This window comes from Berghia stephanieae, chromosome 3 (assembly GCF_034508935.2).
Source record: "Berghia stephanieae isolate SIO BIC M18660-M18661 chromosome 3, UCSD_Bste_1.3, whole genome shotgun sequence".
Classification (NCBI taxonomy): Eukaryota; Metazoa; Mollusca; class Gastropoda; order Nudibranchia; family Aeolidiidae; genus Berghia; species Berghia stephanieae.
This window is the reverse complement of record NC_088362.1, coordinates 53655341-53682207: the sequence shown is the minus strand read 5'-3', so window position 1 is coordinate 53682207 and position 26867 is coordinate 53655341. Positions and strand designations below refer to the sequence as shown.

The 26867-nt window shown below is 36.9% G+C and overlaps 2 protein-coding genes across 2 annotated transcripts in view; both read left to right on the top strand.

Annotated features, from left to right (window-relative positions):
- LOC144969589 (popeye domain-containing protein 3-like) overlaps window positions 1–13339 on the top strand; it is a 92779-nt gene extending 79440 nt beyond the window's left edge. The window contains exon 8 of the mRNA XM_078908735.1: window positions 13128–13339. Within this exon, the coding sequence (XP_078764861.1) occupies window positions 13128–13180 (53 nt within the window). The 3' untranslated portion in view covers window positions 13181–13339. The remainder of the gene's footprint in view (window positions 1–13127) is intronic.
- A 4686-nt stretch (window positions 13340–18025) lies between these two features.
- Window positions 18026–26867, top strand: part of LOC144969278 (popeye domain-containing protein 1-B-like) — a 31400-nt gene continuing 22558 nt past the window's right edge. Inside the window, exon 1 of the mRNA XM_078908390.1 lies at window positions 18026–18730. Within this exon, the coding sequence (XP_078764516.1) occupies window positions 18287–18730 (444 nt within the window). The 5' untranslated portion in view covers window positions 18026–18286. The remainder of the gene's footprint in view (window positions 18731–26867) is intronic.

Sequence of the window (26867 nt, the reverse complement as noted above, 5' to 3'; positions counted from 1 at the left end):
ACAGGAAAAACTCAGAAAATGTAAAAAGAAAAACAATGTAAGCTAAGTTCGTAAATTTATTTGCGAAAAGAAAAGAAGTCAGTTAAAACGAGAAAGCGATCTTTTGTGCTAGTGTCAAACAAGACAGGGTTTTTCCTTTGACAGTGCCTATCTAGAGTACATAAATTGAACGTTTGAAGGAGATTAGAGACACACATCATGTCGAGACTTTAAGATGTACGTCCTTTGATTCATCATCCTCTTAAAAGGCAAAGTCTATTTTTAGAATAATCAACAGTCCCACGTGATCACCAATCATTATTGTAACAGGAATGAGCAGAAAATGTAACAGAAGAACAAAATATTTGCTGTCATCCCAAAAAGGGAACCCCGAACCATTTCAGGAAGACAGCGGGGATTGGTAACCCTAATGATATTGGACGTGATTTGAGATACGGAAGAGAATAATTGCATTGTATGGTGATTTCACTGACAGAAGTCGACGGATGATGAACCGAATTTCTGCCGATCTCTGACAAAATATATTTTTGCAAAGTTTCGTCAGAAAACGTTTAATACATAATCAATTTATTGAAATAACCCTCAACTTATTTAATTATATCAAACCTGGGGGGAAATCTCAAATATTTAAACATCTTATAAAAATATGGAATTATAATCTGCTTATTCATAGTTAATTAGTGTCAGTGCATGACATAACCAATCGGAAGGTGAACATTTTGGATTTGCATTTTCTGAAAGAATATACACTCCCCAGAGCATTTTAATCTTTATTTAAAGTAAATCGGGTGATTTTTCATGAAGTTATGGTCAGATGTATGGGAAAGGTATCCAGCAACTTTTCTCGAATTTCATACTTTTTAAACTTGACTAGTTGTAAAAAATATTTCGAAGTGAAATTAAGCTTTGATTTTTCTCGAAGATGTACAAAAGGGTTGGTTTAATCATTTTTATGACAAGAACTCATTTTTGATAAAAATTGACCTTCTAACTAAACTTGGCAATATTTCAGTTCAAACCTTTTCACCATCCGACTGATTATGTCATTCACTGTAACTTATACGTTTCCTGGCCAAGATGAGAAAAAGTATTGTCAGACAGGAGCAAATGTGGATCAAATTGTAAGATAAAAAGTCTTTCCAATTCAAGGTTCTGAAAGCGAGAGCTCATTGTTATGATTATCATCTTGAATAATTTTAGGTTGCGATTCTGGTTGACAATTGCTTTGACGAGGGAGAGAGAGAGAGAGGGAGGGAGAGAGAGAGAGAGAGAGAGAGAGAGAGAGAGAGAGAGAGAGTAGGGAGAGTCATTATAAAACTCATATCGCTGGGTTTTTGTGATCGGTAGGTATTGGAATAGAAGATTGATAGGTGTGATATTGTACGATTCTTACACTCTTGCTCTTTGGAGTTCCGAAAGTATTCCCAATCGCTGAACGAGCTTGCGAGTGCGCGTTGGGAAAATAGTTCGAATACCTAAACAAAAGAGTGAAAGAAATCTTTTATTCTACCCCTCAATCCATTCCGATTTCGTCAAATCTGAGTAAAAGACATTTTCAAAAGTATTTAAATGATACTTCTTTGGGTTTTAAAAAATCTAACTTTAGTAAAATATAACGCTTGATAATCTGACGTCACAAATTATTATTGTAAACTTGATATCATTACGCGTTACTATTTAGGGAGAGGGGTGGAATATTTGTTGATATAATTTGATTTATAGGCACCCTCTCTTTATGCATTACCTATCTGTTTCTTCTTATTATTTTAGAGATGTGGTTCTTGTTGGATTTCTTCTAATTCTTCCTCCTCTTTTCCTGCTTACAGTAATATTGATAATGATAATAATAATAATAATGATAATAATAATAATAATAATAATAAATAATAATAATAATAAATAATAATAATAATAATAATAATAATAATAATAATAATATAATAATATAATAATGATAATAATAATAATAATAATAATAATAATAATAATAATATAATAATAATAATAATAAATAATAATAATAATAATAATAATAATAATAATAATAATAATAATAATAATATATAATAATAATAATAATAATAATAATATATAATAATAATAATAATAATAATAATAATATATAATAATAATAATAATAATAATAATAATAATAATAATAATAATTAATAATAAATTATAGTAGTATATATAATAATAATAATAATAATAATAAAATTAATATATAATAATAATAATAATAATATAATAATAATAATAATAATAATAATAATAATAATAATAATAATAATAATAATAATATAATAATAATAATAATATATAATAATAATAATAATAATAATAATAATAATAATAATAATATAATAATAATAATAATAATCATAATAATATAATAATAATATATAATAATAATATAATAATAATATAATAATAATAATAATAATAATAATAATAATAATAATAATAATAATAATAATAATAAAAGGTGGGTGCTGGTGTGGCCCAACGATCAGACCTGCATTTAAGTGCGCGTCGGTGTGGCCCATACGAGATTGTGTCACGTCGGCTTCTCACAAATCACGTGATGTTACAGAGTACATTTCTCAGAAAATGTCCCAAAGGTTGTATTTTATATAATAATATTATTGGTACGGATTATCAGATTGCCAGGGAATTTCTAACGCACATTGACAAAATGACATTTTTAGAATTTGGCCAGAAGGGGAAAAAAACATAAGTTTTATATGAAAATTTAGATCGATTCTTTGAAATTGACGTATACTTATTTACAGGTCTGATGACCTAAATTGTTAATTGGATTATTGTTATAATACATTATTGGGGCAGCGTGGTTCAGTGGTACGGTCTTTGCCTCGTAGGTACCGAGTTCGATCACCCGCCGCTGCGTTATGTGCCCTTGAGCAAGTCACTCCCCCTAGCTCAATTTGCGGCGCTGCACTACGGCCGACGCCTGGGTTATTCCAGTCTCCCTTTGGAATGGACCCTAGAGAAAAATTTCCCCTATTGATGAATAAAGGGAATGTTTTTTGTTGTTTTTTTACATACTCTCAAACAAACACAAATTATCGTCCAATACAGCATCAATCCATCGTGCACATATGATTTGCAGGTCTGACAACCGAACGCAAGTATGGGCTTGTTTTTAATTGTTGAAATAAAGAATAGTTTACGTTGGTTTGACATTATTCCCATTACAACTATGAGACCACAGCAATTTGGGTTATCAGACCTGCTAATAAGTATACGATGGATCAAGCCGATAATTGCTCTCGGTTATCAGATCTGAAAATATGGGCATATTTAAGACGAAAACCGATTTGGCAAAATTTGTTAAAACTTTGAGTTTAAATATTTGATCTATTGCGGCTGTGTGATCTAGTGGTATAACACTCGCTTTCGGATCAGAAGTTCCTGACATCGAGCCTCGTCCGGTGCATAGTTGAGTCCTTGGAAAAGGCTCTTTACCAAAATTCTTTCACCGTACTCATGTGTAAAATGAGTACCTGGTCGTTAACAGCAGTGTGTCTGTCGGAAAAAAGTGTAATATCGCCAAACAGGCGTCATGTCTCGTTCTATATGTTACATGTTGCTTTTGGTCAGGAACCCCTTGTAACGCGCTTTGAGCATGATAAGTGGATATTGATATCGGGCTATATAAAAGATCTTTAGTAGAAAAAAGCTCTTTAGAAGATCTATTTATGAAAAAGGTTTATGTTCCAAATGCACAAAGGGTGTTTTGTTGTGTGTATGGCACATTTGCTCTCACATTAGGTAATCAGATAAAATGCATTTCGTCACTGTCACAGAGTATTGTTTGAGTTCATCCAGAAATGTAATTTGAAGATTGGTGACACACATAATGCCAAGAGTGATAACAAGCAAAGTCAGTAAGTTTGTTATTGATTATATTACGGTGCACTTAAATCTCGGACATAAACATGAAATAAATAAGAGCAAAGAATCAAAATTTTACATAAACGAGAGAGAGAGAGAGAGAGAGAGAGAGAGAGAGAGAGAGAGAGAGAGAGGGGGGGGGGGGAGAAAAGAGAGTTTTATGTGAGATTGTGCAAATATACAGAGAGATGGAGCAGAAAGAGAGTATCTTTCTATCGATCTATCTAACTATCTCTCTCTCGCACACACACACGCACACACACACACACACACACACACACACATTATCTGTCTATCTATCTCTCTCTATCTCTTTCTCTTTCACTTTCTACATCTCTCTCTGTCTCTTTCGCGATCTCTTTCTCTCTTTATATCTTTTTCTTCCCCTTCTTTCATTCCCGTTCTTTCTTTCATTTTCTAGATTTATCCGCTTTCTTTCACTCTCCCATTCTCTCTCACACAGACAACAACATACAGACACGTACGTTCTCTCTCTCTCTCTCTCTCTCTCTCTCTCTCTCTCTCTCACTCTCTCTCTCTCTCTCTCTCTCTCTCTAGTATGTATGTGTGTGAGAGTGTCTGTCTGTGTTTGTATGTGTGTGTGTGTGTGTGTGTGTGTGTGTGTGTATTCATAATCTTACCTGCTTCTCACTCACACCAAAAAAAAAAAAAAAAGAAGAAAAATAAAACAGCTTAAGACCTTATCAAAAGTCACATAGCAGCATCAATTTTAGGCGATTAGATTTGCTTCCTTGGCCTCACTCTTGCGGAAATTAAAACTGACGAAGATAATAAATAGGGTATTATCCTCACGTTGACAGGCTGGGTTTTTAAGGTTTGAATTTTTAGTCTCCTCGACAATATTATATTATTTTGATACTATGTGTTTAGGTAAGATACACATCCACCTGACACCCAGATGTAACGTGCCTGGACACAAAACTGTGAAAACCTTGAACGTTTATAGTCTGGTTTATAAAATTTACTGAAAACTAATCACCAAAGTGGCCGAGTGGTTAAGGCATTGCACTGTGATCCGGAAGATCCCGAGTTCAGGCGGCACTTTCGTTTTTTTTTTCCTTGGGTAAGTTTCTTAACCTCCAATTTGCTCACTTGGACAACATGGGTGATTCCTGTTGACATCAGTAATCCAGTTTGCTGAATAATATGATGTGTATTCCTTCATGGAATGCCTAATTGTAACATGCACTTTATCAAGTAATTACTTCGATGCGATTCGTATCATTTTTTAAGTCGAAAAATACAAACATTAATTTTTTGATATACACAAGAGAACATTATTTCTCATATTTTACAGAGAACATTAAATGATTATCATTTATAATATTAATATAAGTATTTAAATTGGAAATATTATCTAATTATACCCTGATTTGATATTTATATAAATAACAATGTGAAATTGAAAGTAAGCTTCAATTTAATTACGAAAACTAATAGAATTGACGTTTCGGGTTTCCCCTTTATCATCAAATAGGATGAATGAAACACTAGAGATGAATGAGATGATGTAGGGGCATTGGTCAGTTTCAGGCAATATGTTTACGAAGGCAACTCTTATATATAAAACGAAGTTGATACGTCACTCAGGTCTTTGTTATTGTTTTTTACCATCTATGTTTATGGGTAATTCTTACTAAATTGTATTAAGCAGACTATAAACGTTCAAGGTTACACATAGTTCTGTGTGTTGGTCCGTTATACTTCCGGATGGCAATATTGTGAGCTTCTTAGCCAAGGGCATATTATCTATCAATAGATAGTTCGAAGATGACGTCACTCAGGCCTTTGTTATTGTATTTGCCATCCGCATTTGTGAGTTGTTCTCACTAAACTGTATTTACCAGACTATAAAAGTTCATGGTTACACAGAGTTTGTGTGTTGGTCCGTTATACTTCCGGACGGCAATATTGTGAGCTTCTTAGCCAAGGGCATATTATCTATCAATAGATAAGCTCACAACATATATATCTTGTTGTGTAATTGCGTCATCGCTTTAAGCGCTGATCATTAACCATGATCATGCATTCGTGATTTTAATGCATGCTTACGTCACAATTGTAATAATTAACAAAAAGTTTAGGTTTAGGGTTGTAAAAAAATATGAATTTTAGCAGTTATGAAAATTTATTCAATCTCATCCATAACACAAATAGACTTAATACGAGTCTCATATCTTTGACAATGAAGTCTATATTTAGCCTAAATCTCACACAACAGCGTTTCAAGACGATGGGTTATATTTGTTAAATTAATTAATCAAAATCAAATAATTACTATATTATTATAAGGCTTTATTTGAATGTCTGATTCTGGCCTTAAAAGACAAATACGACATTTTAAATGACATGTGATACCATGTTTATAATTTTCTGACTCGAAATTCTAAAAATAGGCTTAATTCGGATCATCCAACATTGAATTGAAAGAAACGGTCTTCCAAAAATAACCGAAGATTGATTCAAAGACCTTGCCATACAAAAAAAAACCCGAAAGAAACGAGTTAAGGACGATCATGACAATTAGACTGTTATTTAAATAGCTTGTTCAAATGTTCAAATATTTATTTTAGTCATAGCATCTCTCTGAACAAATTATTCTAACAATTATAATAATAAATGGATACCACTTTTTTTTAGTAATCGTTTATAGCTTTTAAAAAAGCAATAATAATAATAATAATAATAATAATAATAATAATAATAATAATAATAATAATAATAATAATAATAATAATAATAATAATAGTAATAAAATAGAAGAAGAAGAAGAAGAAGAAGAAGAAGAAGAAGAAGAAGAAGAAGAAGAAGAAGAAGAAGAAGAAGAAGAAGAAGAAGAAGAAGAAGAAGAAGAAGAAGAAAAGCGGGGTGGGGGAGGAGGAGAGATTTTCACTTTTAAAGGTCTAAAGAAAATAATAGTGTGTATTCTGAATGAACACCAATAAGGGTTTGTGATATTTCATACACTTGCCTTTGTAAACGCCTACACATTAACCAGCTAACTGTCGGAGTCTGGGAAAACACGTATTTCAAAATTAGGTCAGAAAACTCGTCCTTCAAACATCGATCGATTTAAATTACCTTCACCTTGGCAAAAACTCTCAAACCTAGGACCTCGCGAGGTCTCGGGTATGACGGGGTTTGATAAGGTGAAGGTCATTTAAATCGATCGATATTAGAAGGACGAGTTTTCTGGCCAAATTATTTTAATACGTATTAGAATATGGCTGTCAGCTGGTTAATCCAAACTGCCTGCAAGAACTTCATTAACTAAATGAAAACGTGCGTCATGCTGGCCTAAAAGATTACTTTTTACATAACATATTGCCGAAAACAATTTGGTGGCTTATTTTTGGAACTGGTTGTCAAGTCCTTTATTCATGGGATATTAACTTTAAGGTAGGTTTTTCCATCTCGGTAGACCTAGAATTTAATATTATATCCATTAAATGATGTGGTCGAAATGCTTTACAGCGGGTTCCAAGCCAACAGCAACACTTAACATGCAGGAGGAGAGTTGACTCATTTATGACAATACTACAATATATTTTCGACAGAGACAACGCTGTTGGGTCATGTACTTATTTTACAACTGAGTGCAGTGAGAGAATAATAATATAAGTAAAATGCCTTTTACAAGGACTCAGTTTTGCGCCGCCCAGAGCGTGACTCGAACCAGGGACCTACCCAGCCGAAGGTGAGTGTCACACTACAAGGCCACAAAGTTTCAACTACTTTTTAGATGTGAACATAACGTTTATTATTCTGTGTTTAAAAGACTGGTCAGAAAACTCATCCTTCAAATAGCGATCTATTAAAATGACCCTCACCTTGGCAAAAAACTTTCAAACCTTGGACTTCGCAAAATGACACTCATCTCGGAGAATAATAACTATTGCAAAGTCCCAGGTTTGAGGGCTTGTGCCAAAATGAGACTCATTTCAATCGATCGATATTTTAAGAACAAAAGCGCCAGTGTCAGAGTTTTTTTGTCACCACTTTGGCCACTCAAAAATCAAAAATCAAAAATCAAAATCAAAACATCAAAAATCGTTTGCATTTCCTTACAAAACATGGAATGTGATGTGTTGAGAAATTCCATTAACAAGCATGTAACTATTATGATTTTATAAACATTTTATTACAATAGTGCACGATTGAGCAGCTATGGCCCCTCAAGGCCGATAAAAATTGACAAAAGCCAGAAACGGGCGCTTAAATGACCTAAATAGTGTCGAAAGCGCCGTTAAACACCTTAAACATTAACAAAAGAAGATTTTAAAAAAAAAACTTTGCAGTGATATATTATGCGTTACATATTGTACTGCTGGACAATATTGTAAATTATATTCTTTATTTCTCCCTTTGCATTTCGGTCTCTCTTTTGTCTTCTGGCAATTTTCTACACACTCGATATTATCATGTTATTATTATTAATGTGCCTGCTCTACTCACTTTTCTAAAAAAAAATGAATTCGCCTCTCTCTAAACGATACGTGCCGTGTCGATCGCCTCGCGAGGTCTCAGGTTTGAAAGTTTTTGCCATGATGAGCGTCAATTAAATAAATCGATATTTTTGAAGAACGAGTTTTCTTGACTCGTGTCTTTGTAGATTACGGCAGTTAACTGGTAAATAATGATTTTTTTAAAATTAAGTATTTCATCTTGCAGTCAAAGGGTTAACTCTATACAGAAAGACGTAACGTCCGCACACAGTCTGTGAACCAGACAATATAATATCTGATACCCGTGTCAAAATTGATTTTTTTTTTTTTTTTTTTTTTTTTTGGCCTGAAAATGCGTAGGATATCAATAAATCAAAATATAAACCAACTTATCAAATTATTATTTATCTTAAAACTCTAAAGAAGTTTAATATTCTAACAAGTTTGAGATCATAATTTTAGTTAATCAAATATTTAGAGTAAAAGACTTTTTTTTTGGGGGGGGGGGGGGCAAAATAAATTTAGGCGTTTTGTCTGTGTACGTCAGACAGATTATGATATTGCGTATAGAATTACCTTTAGACTGAGGATCGATGGCCGCCTTGTGCCACACACTGGGCGATATTGTAAATTCTATTCTTTAGTTCTTTTTTTTTTTTTTTTGCATTTGGTTATCTTTATAATAATAATAAGATATACGTTAATAACGGATTTCCTATTATTTTCCATTCAATAAATGGTGATATTTGACATGTAATCAGGAGGACTGAGGTTCGATCCCCAGTCGAAGCAGGCTGATGTTTTAGGATGGTTTAAATTTTCTTGTATTTTTTTTCTTTCTTGCTTTATCTAGCACTGTTTCATACACACTTTTTCATATCTTTCTATAGATAGATCAATAAGAACGTCTATATATATATATAGAATATCTCTACTGATTGACCACTCGCAAAGGGCTTCACAATACTCCAGTTTTTGTCTAAGAAGCTTGGCTAAGAAGCTCACACCCCGAAGTATAGATAGTATGCGCTTGGCTAAAAAGCTCATAATATTGCCATCCGGAAGTATAACGGACCAACACACAAAACTATGTGTAACCATGATGATTTATAGTCTGGTTAATACAGCTTAGTGAGAATCACTCACAAACGCGGATGGCAAAATACAATAACAAAGGCTTGAGTGACGTCATCTTCGAACTATCTATAACGGACCAACACACAAAACTATGTGAAACCTTGAACTTTTATAGTCTAGTTTAGTGATAATTACTCATAAACGTGGATGGCAAAAAAAAACAATAACAAAGACCAGAGTGATGTCATCTTCGTTCTATCTATACAGTACCAATTTCTCATACAGTACAAAGTGACTTTCAGGTTTCATATTTGTACTGGCACTGTTAAAGTATTCACCATCTACCCGCCTTGGCGTGATACTCATTAACGCTTGAATCGAGTGGGGTCATGTTTGCAATGTGTCCAAGACAAGAATCAATGTGCGGCTATGTGGTCTAGTGGTATATCACTCGCTTTTGGATCGGAAGGTCCTGGGTTCGAGCCTCGCTCGGCGCATAGTTGAGTCCGTGGAGAAAGCTCTTCACACACATTCTCTTACCGTACTCAGGTGTAAAATGAGTACCTGGCCGTTAACAGTATTATCTCTGTCCGAAAAAATTATAATATCGTCTGACAGGCGTCATGTCCCGTCCTAAATGTTAAATATTGCTGTTGGCCTGGAACTGCCCGTAAAGCGCTTTGAGCACGTTTAGTGGACATTTCACTATATAAAACTCAATTTTTTAAAAAATGAATCAAAGTTTATTGCGATGAATATAACCAATCCTGTCAATGACCCTACTCAACATAGCTTGACTGTGCTATAAGACGAGACACTGCTCATATCTTCCACTGTCTCCTTTTATTTCTTTTTCCTCCGCCTTCTTGTCGTTTAATTAACTCCCCCCCCCCCCCCCCCCCATCTCTTCTTTCGCTATTAATTCTCCATCGCTGTTTCATTCTTGTCCTCCTCTTCATTATGCTGATGATGATGATGATGATGATGATGATGATGATGATGATGATGATGATGATGGTGATGATGATGGTGATAATGATGATAGTAATTATGATGATGATGACAATGTTATATTGTTGTTACCACTATTATCTTTAGTAGTAGTAGTAGTAGTAGTAGTAGTAGTAGTAGTAGTAGTAGTAGTAGTAGTAGTAGTAGTAGTAGTAGTAGTAGTAGTAGTAGTATGATAATTGTTATCATCATCATCATGATCATCATCATCATTATTATTATTATTATTATTATTATTATTATTATTATTATTATTATTATTATTATTGTTGTTGTTATTATTATCATTATTATTATTATTATTATTATTATTATTATTATTATTATTATTATCATTATTATTATTATTATTATTATTATTATTTTATGATCATCATCATCATCATCATCATCATCATCATCATCATCATCATCATCATCATCGTTATCATCGACATCACCATCATCATCATCATCATCATCATCATCATCATCATCATCATCATCATCATCATCATCATCATTGTTATCAGTATCATTATCATCATCATAATCAGCAGCAGCAGCAACAGCAGCAGCAGCAACATTATTATTATTATTATTATTATTATTATTATTATTATTATTATTATTATTATTATTATTATTATTATTATCACTGTCACCATCCTCATATCATCGCCATCATTATTATCATTATTATTGTAAATATCATCATCATCATCATCATCATCATCATCATCATCATCATCATCATCATCATCATCATCATCATCAGTACCACACAAGTCCACCCAAAGACAATAAAATCCATGTCGATTGTTAAAATATCATGTCAAGGAAAACAAATCTTGATAATGGTTTCCATGCCAACATGATGAAACTAACGCAATCAAATCAGCTGGATAACGCGTGTTGTTTTAAATCCGTAATAAATTCGTCACAACACATATTGTGTCAAGGATGATGAAAATTAATGTCTGCCGTTTCCATAGAATTTCCATCAGCTCATCCAGGGGTCTGGTCCAGCCATTTTTTTTTCATTCATTTGATATTATACACTATAATAATAATAGTATTAATATTAATGATAATAATAATAATAATAATAATAATAATAATAATAATAATAATAATAATAATAATAATAATAATAATAATAATAATAATAATAATAATAATAATAATAATAATAATAATAATAATAATAATAATAATAATAATAATAATAATAATAATAATAATCATCATCATCATCATCGTCATCATCATCATCATAATAATAATAATGATGATGATGATGATAATAATAAGAATAAGAAGAAGAAGAAGAAGAAGAAGAAGAAGAAGAAGAAGAAGAAGAAGAAGAAGAAGAAGAAGAAGAAGAATTCTATGGCGCCTTTCGTCGAAACTCAAAGCGCTTAAACTAAAATCACATAGCACAATTGGTAGAGCACCCACTTCATAGGCAAAAGGATAGAGATCGATCTCGGGTGAAGTCGACAATTATTATCCATTGTCCATCCAGCAATGATTGGGTAGCAATGTCTTTTGGAGCTGACGGAAAGTACTTTGTGATAAACTAGCGTCCTACCCAAAGGGAAGCAAGCAATTGATATTGTCCATTAAACGCTATGGAAATCGGGATAACCTTCGGATCTATGGGCCTCGTAATGGCTCTGAAGGAATACAATATCGACCGTCCATCAGCATTAAATGCTAAGATTGCGAATACATTTATAATGAAAAGAGCATAATTTCTCAGATAAATGCCCATATCGAAAGGAGCGCATTAGATATCAGATATTAAAAGATAACCATTAGCACCACGGGGGTTCCAATAACTCAGAAGGTAAAGCACTCATTTCACACGCAAAGGGAACAAGATCGATCCTGGTGCAGTCGATTGGGTAGCTGGGTATGTTAGATCTGGCGGAAAGTACTTTGCTATAGACTAGCGTCCTATTCAAAGGGTATCAAGCAATTGCTATTGTCCGTTATTGACTTGCTCAAGACCACACAAGACCACCCAGCGTGTATTCGAACCCGGAACATTTCAGGTATGAAGCAAAGACCGTACCGCTGAGCCACTCGTAATCCGTTTTCGATAGACATGTATCATCGTTAGCCTGTATAACATTATCTGAAACGGTTAAGTCGGTATAACTGTGGCCTTCGTAAAGTTAGGGCCTGACACTGACCAAAACATGACGTCAAAATGTCAGTCTTTTGCCACAAAAGAAAACAAATCGTGAGTTGTATTCAATAGTTAAACCAATGAAATAACTTGTTTCCATGAGCTCTACTAACGACAACTCACTAAGCGGTGCAAAAAACAAATAATGACGTCAAACTGCCAGACCTTTTGGATTTCAGTGTCAGGCTATAACATAACGATGGCTACGGTATGACCCCCAATAATTTTTTTTAAACATGTTGCTCATTTCCTTTCAACGGTATAGGCTTCAACAGTCGTGATGTCACTTCCCTCGTAATGACGCAGAGTAACTTAGTAACTGGTTCTAAACTAACGGAACAATGGCGGACGCCCTTATGAAATACTTCCCCGACGAGCATAAAAGTGTATCCAGAGGAGAAAAGCGTAAGCAATTAAAATGATCTTGACACCATGCACTCACTATCAGTTAATTTCTATTTTCTGTTTATTTGTCGTTTCAGCTGACGCGTTCCTGCCAGCAAAGACTAACAGCAACCACCACGGAATGTTTTGATCTCTCTCTCTCTCTCTCTCTCTCTCTCTCTCTCTCTCTCTCTCTCTCTCTCTCTCTCTCTCTCTCCCTGTGTGTGTGTGTGTGTGTACGTGTGTGTCTCTCTCTCACGCACACACACACACACAAACACACTCTCTCTGCCTCTCTGTCTCTCTCTCTCTCTCTAATAATAATAATAATAATAATAATAATAGTAATAATAATAATAATAATAATAATGATGATGATGATGATGATGATGATGATGATGATGATGATGATGATGATGATGATGATGATGATGATGATGATGATGATGATGATGATGATGATGATGATGATGATGACGATTATAATCATGATGATGATGATGATAATGATGATAATAATGATAATGATAATAAATAACATATTCATAGCGCTTAATCCAGTCTATACAGACACCAAGTGCTTAAATTCATATTCAAAATTATATAACTTTGTTTAATTTTATGTTATATTGAAGACACACTTTAATAATTTCTTTAAAATGTTTTTTTTAAACTAAAATTTCAAGTTTTGGTCACTCTCACTTTAAAGTCACTTTGCAACCTGGATCACGACATAATGCCGTTTAGAGGCGTTTTGTTACAATATACCCTTTTGTTCCTAAAGAATGAACATTCTTTCTTTTTGATAAAACAAACAGAATGTTTTAACAAGTCTCAGAAATTAAATTTTATTTTCACTGTCTAAGCAGTCTCGACATAAAATCGTTTGGAGGCAATCGGTCAAATACAACGTGCACAAATTTGCTGATCGGATAACCCAAATTATTGTAGACTCATTGTTGTAATGGAAATACTCTCAAACCAACGTGTTCTTTATTAGCTGGTCTGATAACCCAAATTTATTATTGGCTCATTGTTGTGATGGAAAAACCTGAGACCAACGCAAAATATTGTCCATTACAACAATGTTTCAAGCCCATAATTGCGTTCGGTTATCAGACCTGCAAGTATGTACACCTAAGTACGGCTATGTGGTCTAGATGTATGACACTCGCTTTCGGATCGGAAGGTCCTGGGTTCGAACCTCGCTCGGCGCATAGTTGAGTCCTTGGAAAAGACTCTTTACTTACATTCTCTCACCGTACTCAGGTGTAAAATGAGTACCTGACCTTTAACAGCGTTGTCTCTGTCCGAAAAAAATGCAATAACGCCTAACAGACGTCATGTCTCGTTCTACATATTAAGTGTTGCTGTTGGTAGGTGACCCCTTGTAAAGCGCTTTGAGCACTTTTAGCAGATATTGGGCTCTATAAAAGCTCAATTATTTATTTACTTAGATGAAAATTATTTTCAATTATTACAGAAGATTTGTTGCCCCACCTCATTATTACCAAAGAAAATAAAACTCTATTTTGTAACAAGTAAATGAAGTTTTTGTTTTTCTGTTCTTCCGTCTGTCTGTTTTTTTAAGTGATGTACATTATGTTTTTATTGTTTTTGTAATTAACTGAAATGTTCAGTGTTTGGTAAAATGTTGTTCAATTTTGAAGCTTATATATCCATTAGTTCGTGTTTCCGTTAAATTATTTGTAGATATGTTAGGAATCTAGAAATGTTTTCTTTCAACGTGAGTGATGGTTGACCTATTGTATATAATATGTTGTTTCTTATATTATGGATTGCTGTGTACATGGTGCCCATTTATGTACTTAAATTATGATTGATTGATGATTTATTGGTTACATATGTCGGTTCTTATATTGTGGGTGCATTCTGTTTTATCTAGTACCTATTTACAAACTTAAATTGTGATTGATTGTTACTAACATTTTGGGGGGTGGTTCCTGACTAATGAATTGGTTGTGTTATATATTATGGTGTCCACATAGTCAAGTGAGTGATATTTATTTATCTATTTATTTATTTATTTATTTATTTATTTGTTTGTTTACTTATTTATTATTTATTTATTTAATTAATTATTACTAAAGTATTTATTCATTCATCTATGTTTATGTCTTATTTATTTTATTTATATGTTTAATTTATCCATTTCATATTTTGTTTCCTTTGTTTGATCATTGAATCCATTTAATTGGAAATTCGAAGTCAATGATTGTTCTATACTAGTAATTGCCTAAAAATAAACCTTTCATATTTGAATTGAATTTGAATTTGTGTTATAATGTTACATTAATCTAACACACCCGGTCAGTATTTATTCATTCATCTATGTTTATGTCTTATTTATTTTATTTATATGTTTAATTTATCCATTTCATATTTTGTTTCCTTTGTTTGATCATTGAATCCATTTAATTGGAAATTCGAAGTCAATGATTGTTCTATACTAGTAATTGCCTAAAAATAAACCTTTCATATTTGAATTGAATTTGAATTTGTGTTATAATGTTACATTAATCTAACACACCCGGTCAGTAATCGTACTTATTAAAACCATCAAACGGGGTAATTTTACTTCAAAAGGAAACTGTATCTCTGGATTTGAAGCATTTTCAATTTTCGATTATTTCCTTTGCTACAAGATTCTATTTCCTATCAAACAAAGTAACTATCACAAAAGAATGCCTGCATTCCACAACGCCAGGAAATACTAGGTTTCCTCAAATCGCCTCTTAACAGGACATGGAAGAACTGCATCAAATATTTGCAGATGGAAACTTGGGAACAGTTATGCCTGCCCGAAATGCCAGGCAGCTCCAAAGACCAGCGATCACATCGTCCTCCACTGTCCAGTTACTAAACTTGAAGGTGGCTATGCAACAGTCCTTAGGGCGGAGGAAGACTTTCGAAGCTGGGTTGACGAAATGAATTTGGAGGTGTAGCCATACGGTACTAATACTACTATCACAAAGCTAAATATGTGACTAGCCGTCTCCAAAGGGTATTGTGTCGGGTTGAGTCGGGCCGCGGAAGTAAAGTAAATAAATGATGAAAGAGACCATCTTTTAGAGTTTTTGCAATGAAAGAAGAATGTACTAACACCTACATAATTGGTACAGTTACTTCTTCTATTATTAAACTACTACTGCTACTACTACTACTACTACTACTACTACTACTACTACTACTACTACTACTACTACTACTACTACTGTTACTACTACTACTACTACCACAATTAATACTACTAATACAACAACAACAACTACTACTACTACTACTACTACTACTACTACTACTACTACTACTACTGCAACTACTACTACTACTACTACTACTACTACTACTACTACTACTACTGCTACTACTACTACTACTACTACTACTACTACTACTACTACTACTACTACTACTACTACTACTACTGCTATTACTACTACTACTACTACTACTACTACTACTACTACTACTACTACTACTGCGGCTATTACTACTACTACTACTACTACTACTACTACTACTACTACTACTACTACTACTGCGGCTATTACTACTACTACTACTACTACTACTACTACTACTACTACTACTACTACTACTACTACTACTACTACTACTACTACTACTACTACAAATTCCACAAAACAGCACGAATCCCATACTTGCGTAATTTGACAGATAAGCAATAAGCATTGGCAATTCAATTACGTAAAATGCAAGTATCGACTTACTACTGCTAGCAAAATATAAAACAATGATGAATTTAAATTGGCGCTGTATGCAGGTTAATTAACAAAGACAAAATTATATAAATGTTGAGCAATTTAGCCGATTGCTTATTTCATGCCCAATTCATTGTTCGCAATATTAATTTGTCTTTGTACCATAATATACAGGAGTTGACTAAATTGTATTCTCGTCGTTTAATAAACGAATATGTATTAACGTCTAGGTGATAATATAGGGGGAAGCGAGTGAGAGAGATGAGAGGGGAGAGAAGGACAGAGATGATACAGACACAAACACACAAATACATAGAGAGAGAGAGAGAGAGAGAGAGAGAGAGAGAGAGAGAGAGAGAGAGGAAGAGAAAAAAAGAGAGAGAGAGAGAGAGACAGAGAGAGAGAGAGAGAGAGACAGAGAGAGAGAGGAGGGGAGGAGAGGGACATAGGGGAGAAGTGAAGCAAACTACAATACAGGTGGATCAGAGAGTTACGGAAGAATAAATGATTTGAAATGATATCGATCCAAGCTGTTGTCACGGCCAAGATAGACTCTCTCTCTCTCTCTCTCTCTCTCTCTCTCTCTCTCTCTCTCTCTCTCTCTCTTTTCTTCTGGCGAGCGTGATAGTGGGTTTATCACATTATTTTTTTATTTCACCATCGATAACGAATATCACCCCTGCCTCTCGTCTGTCAGCCGCCACCAGTTATGGTCCTTGCGCCGCGGAGCTCGTTATGCAAAAAGACAGCTTAAAGTTACGCCAGAGAAGAAAGACGCTTCGCCGGATGTCGTCAACGCTGTCGTTTCCATGGAGATCACTTGCGTTATTAACTAATGTGACAGCCTACACTAATCAAGAAAATCCGTATCCTATTAGCTTGATACAGTATAATGTGTTTTCGAGTGAAGAATGCTTTAAATGTGATTTGCTGCTGGTAAAGTTGTGACATTTTGTCGATTCTAAGCTCGATGGAGAACAATAATAAGGATTTGCCTTTGCTTCTCGACTATCATAGAGTTTTATATTCATACTAATGAACCGATTAAATTTATAATATGTTCAATTACAGACTTGTTTGATTTGTTTAAAAAATTATTTTCTCTTTTATTTTTTATGATTAACTGTAAATATAAACATAGTTCGTGTAAAGGACCATAGTGTCTTGTCCTACATTAGCATTCTTGCTTTTCATTCTAAAAAAATCGTCTCCATAATTTAATCCTTCTCCAATCAGTTATATAATATAAAGTTCTACATACTCGGATTTTGTTAAGCTTTGTGTTTCATGAATTATTTTTTTTCAAATGATGGATGGTGTATTATATTTATGGTGGCAAACATTTTGACATTGTGAATTCTGTGTGATTCGAGGTACTATAAATATGTGTTACTGCAAATATTTTCTGAAAACATAAGAGGCAATATCTGTCATTAGATAATATAATACCTTTGGTGTGTGTTACCATGAAGTGAATCAACAGCTAGGTATATAAATATTTCGTTTGGGAAATGACAGGAGTTCAACTTGAACTCCCCGCCTCAAACTGGACAAACCTCGTTCTCAACTTAAGCTTTAATCATGTGATAAACAACAAAGGTCAAGGTCAAAATATTGGTTATGGACTTCACCACAGCAGCAATATCGGTAGCCTTGACCGCGCTCCTGCACAAAGGCCAAGGTCAGATGATGATTGGGGCTCTTGTAGGGATTGGCAAGATGCCCAACACACTTTGTTCCAGCTTGCCAATGTCTGCGCAGCTGTTTCAATCCTGACCCCTACGTCTTTCAGGCATCATTTGTTGTTCCTCCGATGCCTTCTCCTCATCGCCTTCCTCTTCTTCGTCCTCTGGGCCGGTCTGTTCGTCTGTATGATGGATGTGCTCGTATGGAATTGTGTGTTCTTCTTCGTCGATCTCGTTCACATCGTAAGCCTTGCCTACAATAGCATTCCAGTAAGTCACAAGATGACGTCACTCGGGTCTTTGTTATTGTTTTTATGCCATCCGCGTTTATGAGTAATTCTCACTAAACTTCATTAACCAGACTGTAGAAGTTCATGGTTACGCATAGTTTTGTGTGTTGGTCCGTTATACTTCGGATGGCAATGTTGTGAGCTTCTTTGCCAAGCGCATACTATCTATACAATTTGGGGGATTTTTTTTTTTCAACTAAAAAAGTCCGAAAGATGTATTTTTCCATAATTTACATTTGACTAGGAGACGTTCAAAACCCGCAAAGACGCATTGTCATCATTCGGAGAAAACTGTAATTATTTTTTTCATTTATTTGCGGCTATGTGGTCTATGGTACATATGATACATTTGCCTTCGGACCAGAGGGTCCATGGTTCACGTCCGCTCTCAGCGGTGCAATATTTTAAATCCTTGAAAAAGACGCTTTACACACATCCTGTCACCGTACTCAAGTGTAAAATGAATACCTGGTCGTTAATAGTCTTGTCTCTGTTAGAAAAAAATGTATTATTGCCTTACAGGCGTCATGTTTCGTCCTATATGGAAAGTTTTGCTGTTGGCTAGGGACCCCTTATAAAGCGTTTTGAGCACGTTGAGTGGATGTTGCGCAATATAAATGCTCTTGTTTTGATTTTGATTATTTATTGACTTCAAGGGGGAAATACTTAACTTGATTGCCTCATAGAACAATACACCGAGATTTTAGGGACTTTGCATCATTTCCTCTGGGCATTCTAAGATGTCCAATATATTGCTTGAGAGTGGTTACTCGTTTCCTATTTGGATGTGTAACATTAGTAGGTTTTTTTAAGTCGCCTCGTTGTTTTATCTACCCTGCCATATTCTCTTTTAGTTCAATCAAATAATTGTCGTACATATTAAAAATTAAAATAAAATAAATTACCTGTATTCATCCCCAAGGGAAATTTGTCTTTACGGTCCATTCCAAGGGAAGGCTGGAATAACTCATGCATTAGCCGCAGTGTAGCGCCGCAAAGTGAGCGAGGGATAAGTGACTTATTCACTGCCACAAAACGCGGCGGGTAGTCGAACTCTATACATTTAGGGTAAGAAGCAAAGAACATTCCGCTGAGCCACGATGCCCCTTATATATATATATATATATATATATATATATATATATGTGTGTGTGTGTGTGTGTGTGTGTGTGTGTGAGTGTGTGTGTGTGTTTGTGTGGACCACCTTCTCAAAGTTATTATTATTTCGGGATGAATCAAATACAAAAAGTAGTAAACTGAAAGTGAAATAAATCAGAAGATGTGAAAAATGTTAGTCATTTGCAATGTAAGGAACGATATTTATTGTCTTCAATAGACAGGTTTAACTCTAACCCATTTTTCATAGTTTGGACTAGAGATTCAATTGACAGCATTTGGTTTAACTCAATCCTAGAGATTTGTTGCTACTTTTCAAAATTGGAAAATAATGTATTAAAAATAAGCATGCACACTGAAAGTTTTATTAAACTATCATAAACATGTAAAACCTAAAATCATTAGCTTTGATACTACGCCTATAATTTGTCTCAGAAAAATGTAATAAATAGGCATGGGGTAAAAGTAACCTGGGTAAACTATGTATATAGTCGGTGTTAGGGTTGAGTGAGTCAATCTGATATAATACCGTTTTGAGGCGGGGGGTCACATTGAGATTAAACTAAACAAAAGTATAAAAATAAAAGTCCTTCAGAAACAGTGGGCCCATGGATTGCTATACTTTGAATAGGACGCTAGTCAATCGAAAGTACTTCCCGCCAGATCTACAGACCCAGCTACCCATTCACTGCTGAGTAGACAGGAGGATCAGAAAAAAAATCTTGATTGCACCCGGGATCGATCTCGGACCCTTTGTTTGTGAAGTGAGTGCTCTACCAACTGAACTAGCGGGACCTCCTTACGTAAGTAGAGTATTTAAAAAATAAAATAAGAGAGAAAACAGCAGTGCTGATCCCACCGTAGCAGCAAGTTTGGGTATATCTACAGACTAGTATCAAATTGTGTTTAAAAAGAATTTTTAATTTATTTTGGCTATACAAAAATAAAAACAGTGGATCTATTAAAGAAAGCTGACTGCACTAGCATTGAAAGCCAAATAAAAAGAAGTAGATGGCGTTGGCTGGGTCATGTGGCCAGAATGGAAAAAGGGTCACTTCCCAAGACAGCCTTGTACTGGGCAGCAGATGGGAAGAGAAAGCGGGGAAGACCCGAAAGAAACCTGGCGAAGGACCATGGAGAAAGAATTAAAGGAAGCAGGCCTGTCCTGGAATACAGCCACCGCAAAAGCAGCCGATCGCAAAAAATGAAGATGTCTGGTGGATGCCCTAGCTATGTGCCTCAAGGCCCGAAGAGGATTAAGTAAGTAAGTATCAAATTGATAAATTTAGGGAGAAGGCACTGGTATCAGATAAAGATATGAAACCGTGTGTATGAATCAGTGCCAGACAAAGCAAGAAAGAAAATACAGGAAAAGAACATCCAAACATATTATCAGTCTTTCGCGACGGAGCAAAAAGTATCAGATTCAATACTATAATTTAGACAATGATATACGCTGGCCACCATAGGTAAAAAACGTGTAGACGTCAAATGACTTCTAAACGAAAATCCCAAGCCTTATCATGGCAGATGGTTTCATGCTAATGTTATTAAAGATCATTATAAATAGAAATCATTGATTTTTACAAATGGACAGTAGTGTGGAAATGTACAGTCCTCGCAAATTCGAAAGATGATCATTGATCTCAATGACCTCTCAAATGACTACTACTACTATATACTAGCTCTACTACACTAAATTACTAACTGCTACTAACTACTACTACTACTACATACACTACTACTACACTACTACTACAACTATACTACTATCTACACTACACTACTACTACTACTACTACTACTACTACTACTACTAATACCAATACTACTACTACTACTACTACTACTACTACTACTACTACTACTACTACTACTACTACTACTACTACTACTACTACTACTACTACTACAACTACTACTATTACTACTACTACTACTACTACTAACTACTACTACTACATACTACTACTACTACTACTACTACTAACTACTACTACTACTACTACTACTACTACTACTACACTACTACATACTACTACTATACTACACTACTACTACTACTACTACTATACTACTACTACTACTACTACTAACTACTACTACTACTACTACTACTACTACTACTACTACTACTACTACTACTACTACTACTACTACTACTACTACTACTACTACTACTACTACTACTACTACTACTACTACTATCTACTACTACGACTACTACTATCTACTACTACTACTACTACTACTACTACTACTACTACTACTACTACTACATAATACTATACTATACTACTACTACTACTACTACTAACTACTACTACTACTACTACTACTACTACTACTACTACTACTACTACTACTACTACTACTACTACTACTACTACTACTACTACTACTACTACTTCTGCTACAACCGCGACTGTTACTGCTTTTGCTGTAGCTCCAAAGGAGGGGCATAACGGTAATTTGTAAAGATTAAATGAGGGCTTTGTGCAAAATAGTCGAAAGTACTAAAAACCAGATAAAATCATTAAGACAATGACACAACTGGAACATCACAGGTAAAAACGTCTGATGATGATGACATCAAAACGAAAAGGGCAAACCTAATCAGGACAGCTATGTTTCATGCTATTGTTATTAAAAGTCATTACAAACAGAAAACATCGATTTTACAAATTAATAGTCTAGACAGGAACTTGAAAAAAGTCGTCTATATAATGAGTTCATGGTCCCATCAGATTATTTAAAACAAAAATTGAGTCTTTATATAATGCAATAACCAGTAAACGTGCTTAAAGGACTTTTACACCCCCTGGGGGGGGGGGGAGTCCCCCAGCCAACAGCAACATTCAAAGTGTAGGACGAGACATGACATCCGTTTGGTGATTACACTTTTTTCCGACTGATATAACGAGGTTAAAGGCCAGGTACTCATTTTACATGTGAACTCTATGAGAGAATGTGAGTAAAGAGCCTTTTCCAAGGACCCAACTATGCGACGCTGAGAGAGGTCCCCGAACCCAGCCTTTCGATTCAATGGCAGCAGCCTCTTATGGTTCACACTACTATGTTATGACGATCGTCCCAATCAGCAAAGTCCGGTCCGCAATCGTGCACCGTCGCGAACCCGCCGGGTAGCATCGTCACAACACACCTTTCGACTAGATGCCCTGCCGTCTCGGGTTCTTGCCCACAGCGTGGACATATTGGACAGGTAGTTAGACCCCACCGATGTAGCGCACTTGCCGTTAGGCAGCTCCTCGACCGAAGCCGATTCGCAGCCACCCAGTGTCTCCTCTTACTGGTATCAAAGCCTGGCAACTTCTCACCAAGCTCAGAGGAGTGTAGGTCCCCGCCCCCACGAGGGATTGAATTCGTCCAAACCGACTTCCATCTCGTATGTGCAGCTCTGTCCGTAGTCAGGGATTCTGCGTACAAGGGTTGCCGGGACTTATTTCGACTCGAAACGGGGGCACCGTCCATTATGAGCATGAGAGGGGTATCCCCATTCCCTCTCTCTTTGATCTTACTCAGCCAGTTTCCCGTAATCGTCTCCTTCCGGACATCGGGGGGCTGGATCGCTGCCATTATCGGGCCCCATTCTCTAGGGGTTGTTGCTAGCGTTCCTGACACTATGTGCATCGACTTGCGAATTTTTATATCCACCTTCTCAACGTTTCTGCTTCTACCCCACACTGGAACGCAATACTCCGCGGTGGAATAGCATAGTGCCAAGGCGGCCGTTCTCAGGAGCGCTTGGCTAGCGCCCCAAGTCGATCCCGCCAGCTTCCTCAGAAGACTATTCCGCTTCTTTATCTTCCGGGCAACCCCTTCGAGATGCACCCGATAGGTAAGGCTGCGATCCAACGTCACCCTTAAATATTTTGGATGCGGCTCATATGGGAGTGGCTGGTCTCCGACTAGGACATTCAGTTTGCGGGTGTGCCAAGCACTGCATAAATGAAATGCAGTGGCCACGGTTTTTGAAGTGTTCATCTTCAGGTACCACTTGTCGAAGTAGGATTTGAGTCTGGTGACGTCCTCGCTGAGTACGCTCTCGAGACGGATCCACACTTTACTCTGAGTAACGAGTGCCCAGTCGTCCGCGTATCCCAGCCTCAGGAGGAAGTGTTCGGCATATCGCTAATGTAAACGTTAAACAACATTGGCGCAAGTACCGACCCCTGAGGGACCCCATTCTTTAGTTTCCTTACTTTGCTCGTGGCGTCTCCCAGCGCGACGTGGAATTGCCTTTCCCCTAAGATCGAAGAGAACAACTTCAAGGTCTTTTTGCACCTTATGATTTTTGCAAGTTTGAGCATCAACCCTTCGCACCAGACCGTATCGTACGCCGCTGATAGGTCTATAAAGACAGCACCTGTTTGCTGTTTTCTCTCGAACCCGTGCTCAATATGCTCTGTAAGGGCAAAGACCTGCTCCGTGGTGCACCTCCCTTCCCTGAAGCCCGCCTGCTCGGGTGGCAGGGCAGCGTCTAGGACCGGCCCCCCATCGGTTTAATAGAACATGCTCCAACAATTTGTAAAGACAGCTCAGCAGCGATATGGGTCTGTAACTGTCTGCCTCCTTCGCCGGCTTCAGGATGGCAACTATCTTCGCATGCTTCCACACTTGTGGAAGCTTTCCTTTTGCAAGGACGTCGGACATTGCCTCTGCTAGCCGGCCCGTGCCCTGGGGCCCAGATGCGTCACCATATCGGGATATACACCATCTATCCCTGCTGCTTTGCCGTTCTTCACTTCGCTAATGGCTGCACCCACTTCTCGGGGACTGAACGGTGTCGTCCAGTCTGACTCCTCCACAGGTAACGAGTCCAAAATCTTACGGTACGCTTTGCGGACACCGCTCTCGAAAGCCTGATTAGGGACCCGTTTGCTACGGCTCTTAATGTTCTTGGCAATTGTGTCTGCCTCACACTCCGGTGCAGCCTTCGCGTAATTCCGATCTGGGTCCAATTTCTTTATCAAACATCAAGCGTAGCGGCTGGAGTGTGTAAAGTCGAGACTTTCCACGGTCTCCTGCCACCGTTGCTTCCTTCCCTCTGCCAGAGACTGAAGTAGTCTATCGGCTGCCTCCTGGGACTGGGTCTGCTGGTACTCTCGGTACAGCTCTTCCAACTCTGCTGTCCAGCAAGGGGTGTAGAATTTCCGTTTGCCCCGTGGAATAGAGCGTTGAGCGCTCTTAACCAGTAGCCTGCTCAATCTGGTTATATTCTTGGACTTGGGAGGAATGGCAGGGCAAATCTGCTCGATATAGGAACTGAATTCCTCCCAGTCAGCCTTCCTGGAGTTCCATCTGCAAAGTGGGAGAGACTGCACCCTCGGTATTGTCACCCCAGCTGTGACAAGAACCGGCCTGTGCTGGCTATGCGGAAAGTCCCCGAGGTCGTTCGCTTCACCTGCAGCGGTTCACCGTTCGCGCCTTTCGTAACGAGGGTGAGGTCTGGAGTATACTCCTTCTTATGGCGGGTACCTCGGAAGGTACCCTTGGCTGTAGGATCGCACACTAGGTGTAGATCATTATAGTCCATCCATGAGCGGAGTTGTCTTCCTGCCTCGATGCAGTCTCGGTAGCCCCATTCGTGATGGTGGCTATTAAAGTCTCCCAGACAGATGGAAGGATCGATGACCACCGGTACAGGTGGTGTAGTCCAAGTCGCTCTAGGCGGTTTGTAGATATTATGCAAACACAGTCCACCTACTTCCACGGAAATTCGGTTCACCCCATTGCTGTCCGTTACGCTCTCAATGACCCTTACCTTCGATGGCTCTTTAGCGTAAACGCTAACCCCTCTTTTGAGCCTCGAAGTGTCCTCGCGTTGGACCACCGTATAGCCTGGGATCTGGAATCGGGAAGATTGCGCGCCTGCGTAAAGGTGGGTCTCCTGTAGCAGGAGGATGTCTACGCTATGGGCGGCCAATAGCTTTGATAAAAGCTCATTTTTTGCCATACTCTGGCTCTCGACGTTCGGGGACAATATATGCGTCAGTTCGCCATCCCCGCCGTCGCATTTTCCGATCGGCAGGCCGCGAATCGATTGATGAGTGGGACGCTTGCTTTTTTCTCGAACGTGCCGACGACCCTGGCGACACGAACGCGGTATTATTTGGCTAGGCGGCAGACCGCTTCGCCATTGACGGGACTGATTTGGAATCGACATGAAGATAGTAGTGTGGCTCCCGGGATAGGGCTGCTATTCGGGCACCGGGTTGGATCAAATTTAGTCACACACCGAGGCGAGCAGCTCATGTGGCTCGTTGGCTCGATACCCGGGATGGTCTCGTGACGGTCAACCGGGGTTTACACCTTTGCCCTCCCGTGTGGCTCAAGCCCCCTCACCAGCTGAAAGGTAAAGATCCACGAGGGAGGATGCGATGGCGAATGTCATACCACGTGACCACATAGCTGATATAAAAGCTACAATATACTTTTTATGCTAGAGTATCATCCCGTGCATCAATCTAGGGTGGAGGTCACTTAAACTCCATGTGCAAAATTAATTCATCGGTCCTTGAATGACCACATGTCCAAATTTTGACCAAAACATGTTTTATTTGGAAAACGGCTCATTCGTGTTAAATTATATATTAAATCATTGTTTCTTTCATATTTTTAGGTTGGATTGTATGAATGCGAATATCAAAGGAACAGTCAATTGTTTTTTCCAACACAATATATAACAAACTTTAATAATAAAAATACAACAACAAAAAAAGATTTTCTCATTATCTTTTAGCACGACTTGGATAGACAATAATTAGAATAATACAAGACACAGTTTCACCTTAGTGTTCGATGTAACTCTACTCTACTCCACAGCTTTTGGGGTTGGTTTGTTTTTTCACGAAGTAGCCATCAAGCTAATGCGACAGCACGCTCAGTCATTTTGCGTAAGGACGCTTCTTTTAATTGTGTAATAGAAATAAGACGCCATCCAGAGCTGTAAGGCCCTTGAGACTGGAGTTCATCCCTGC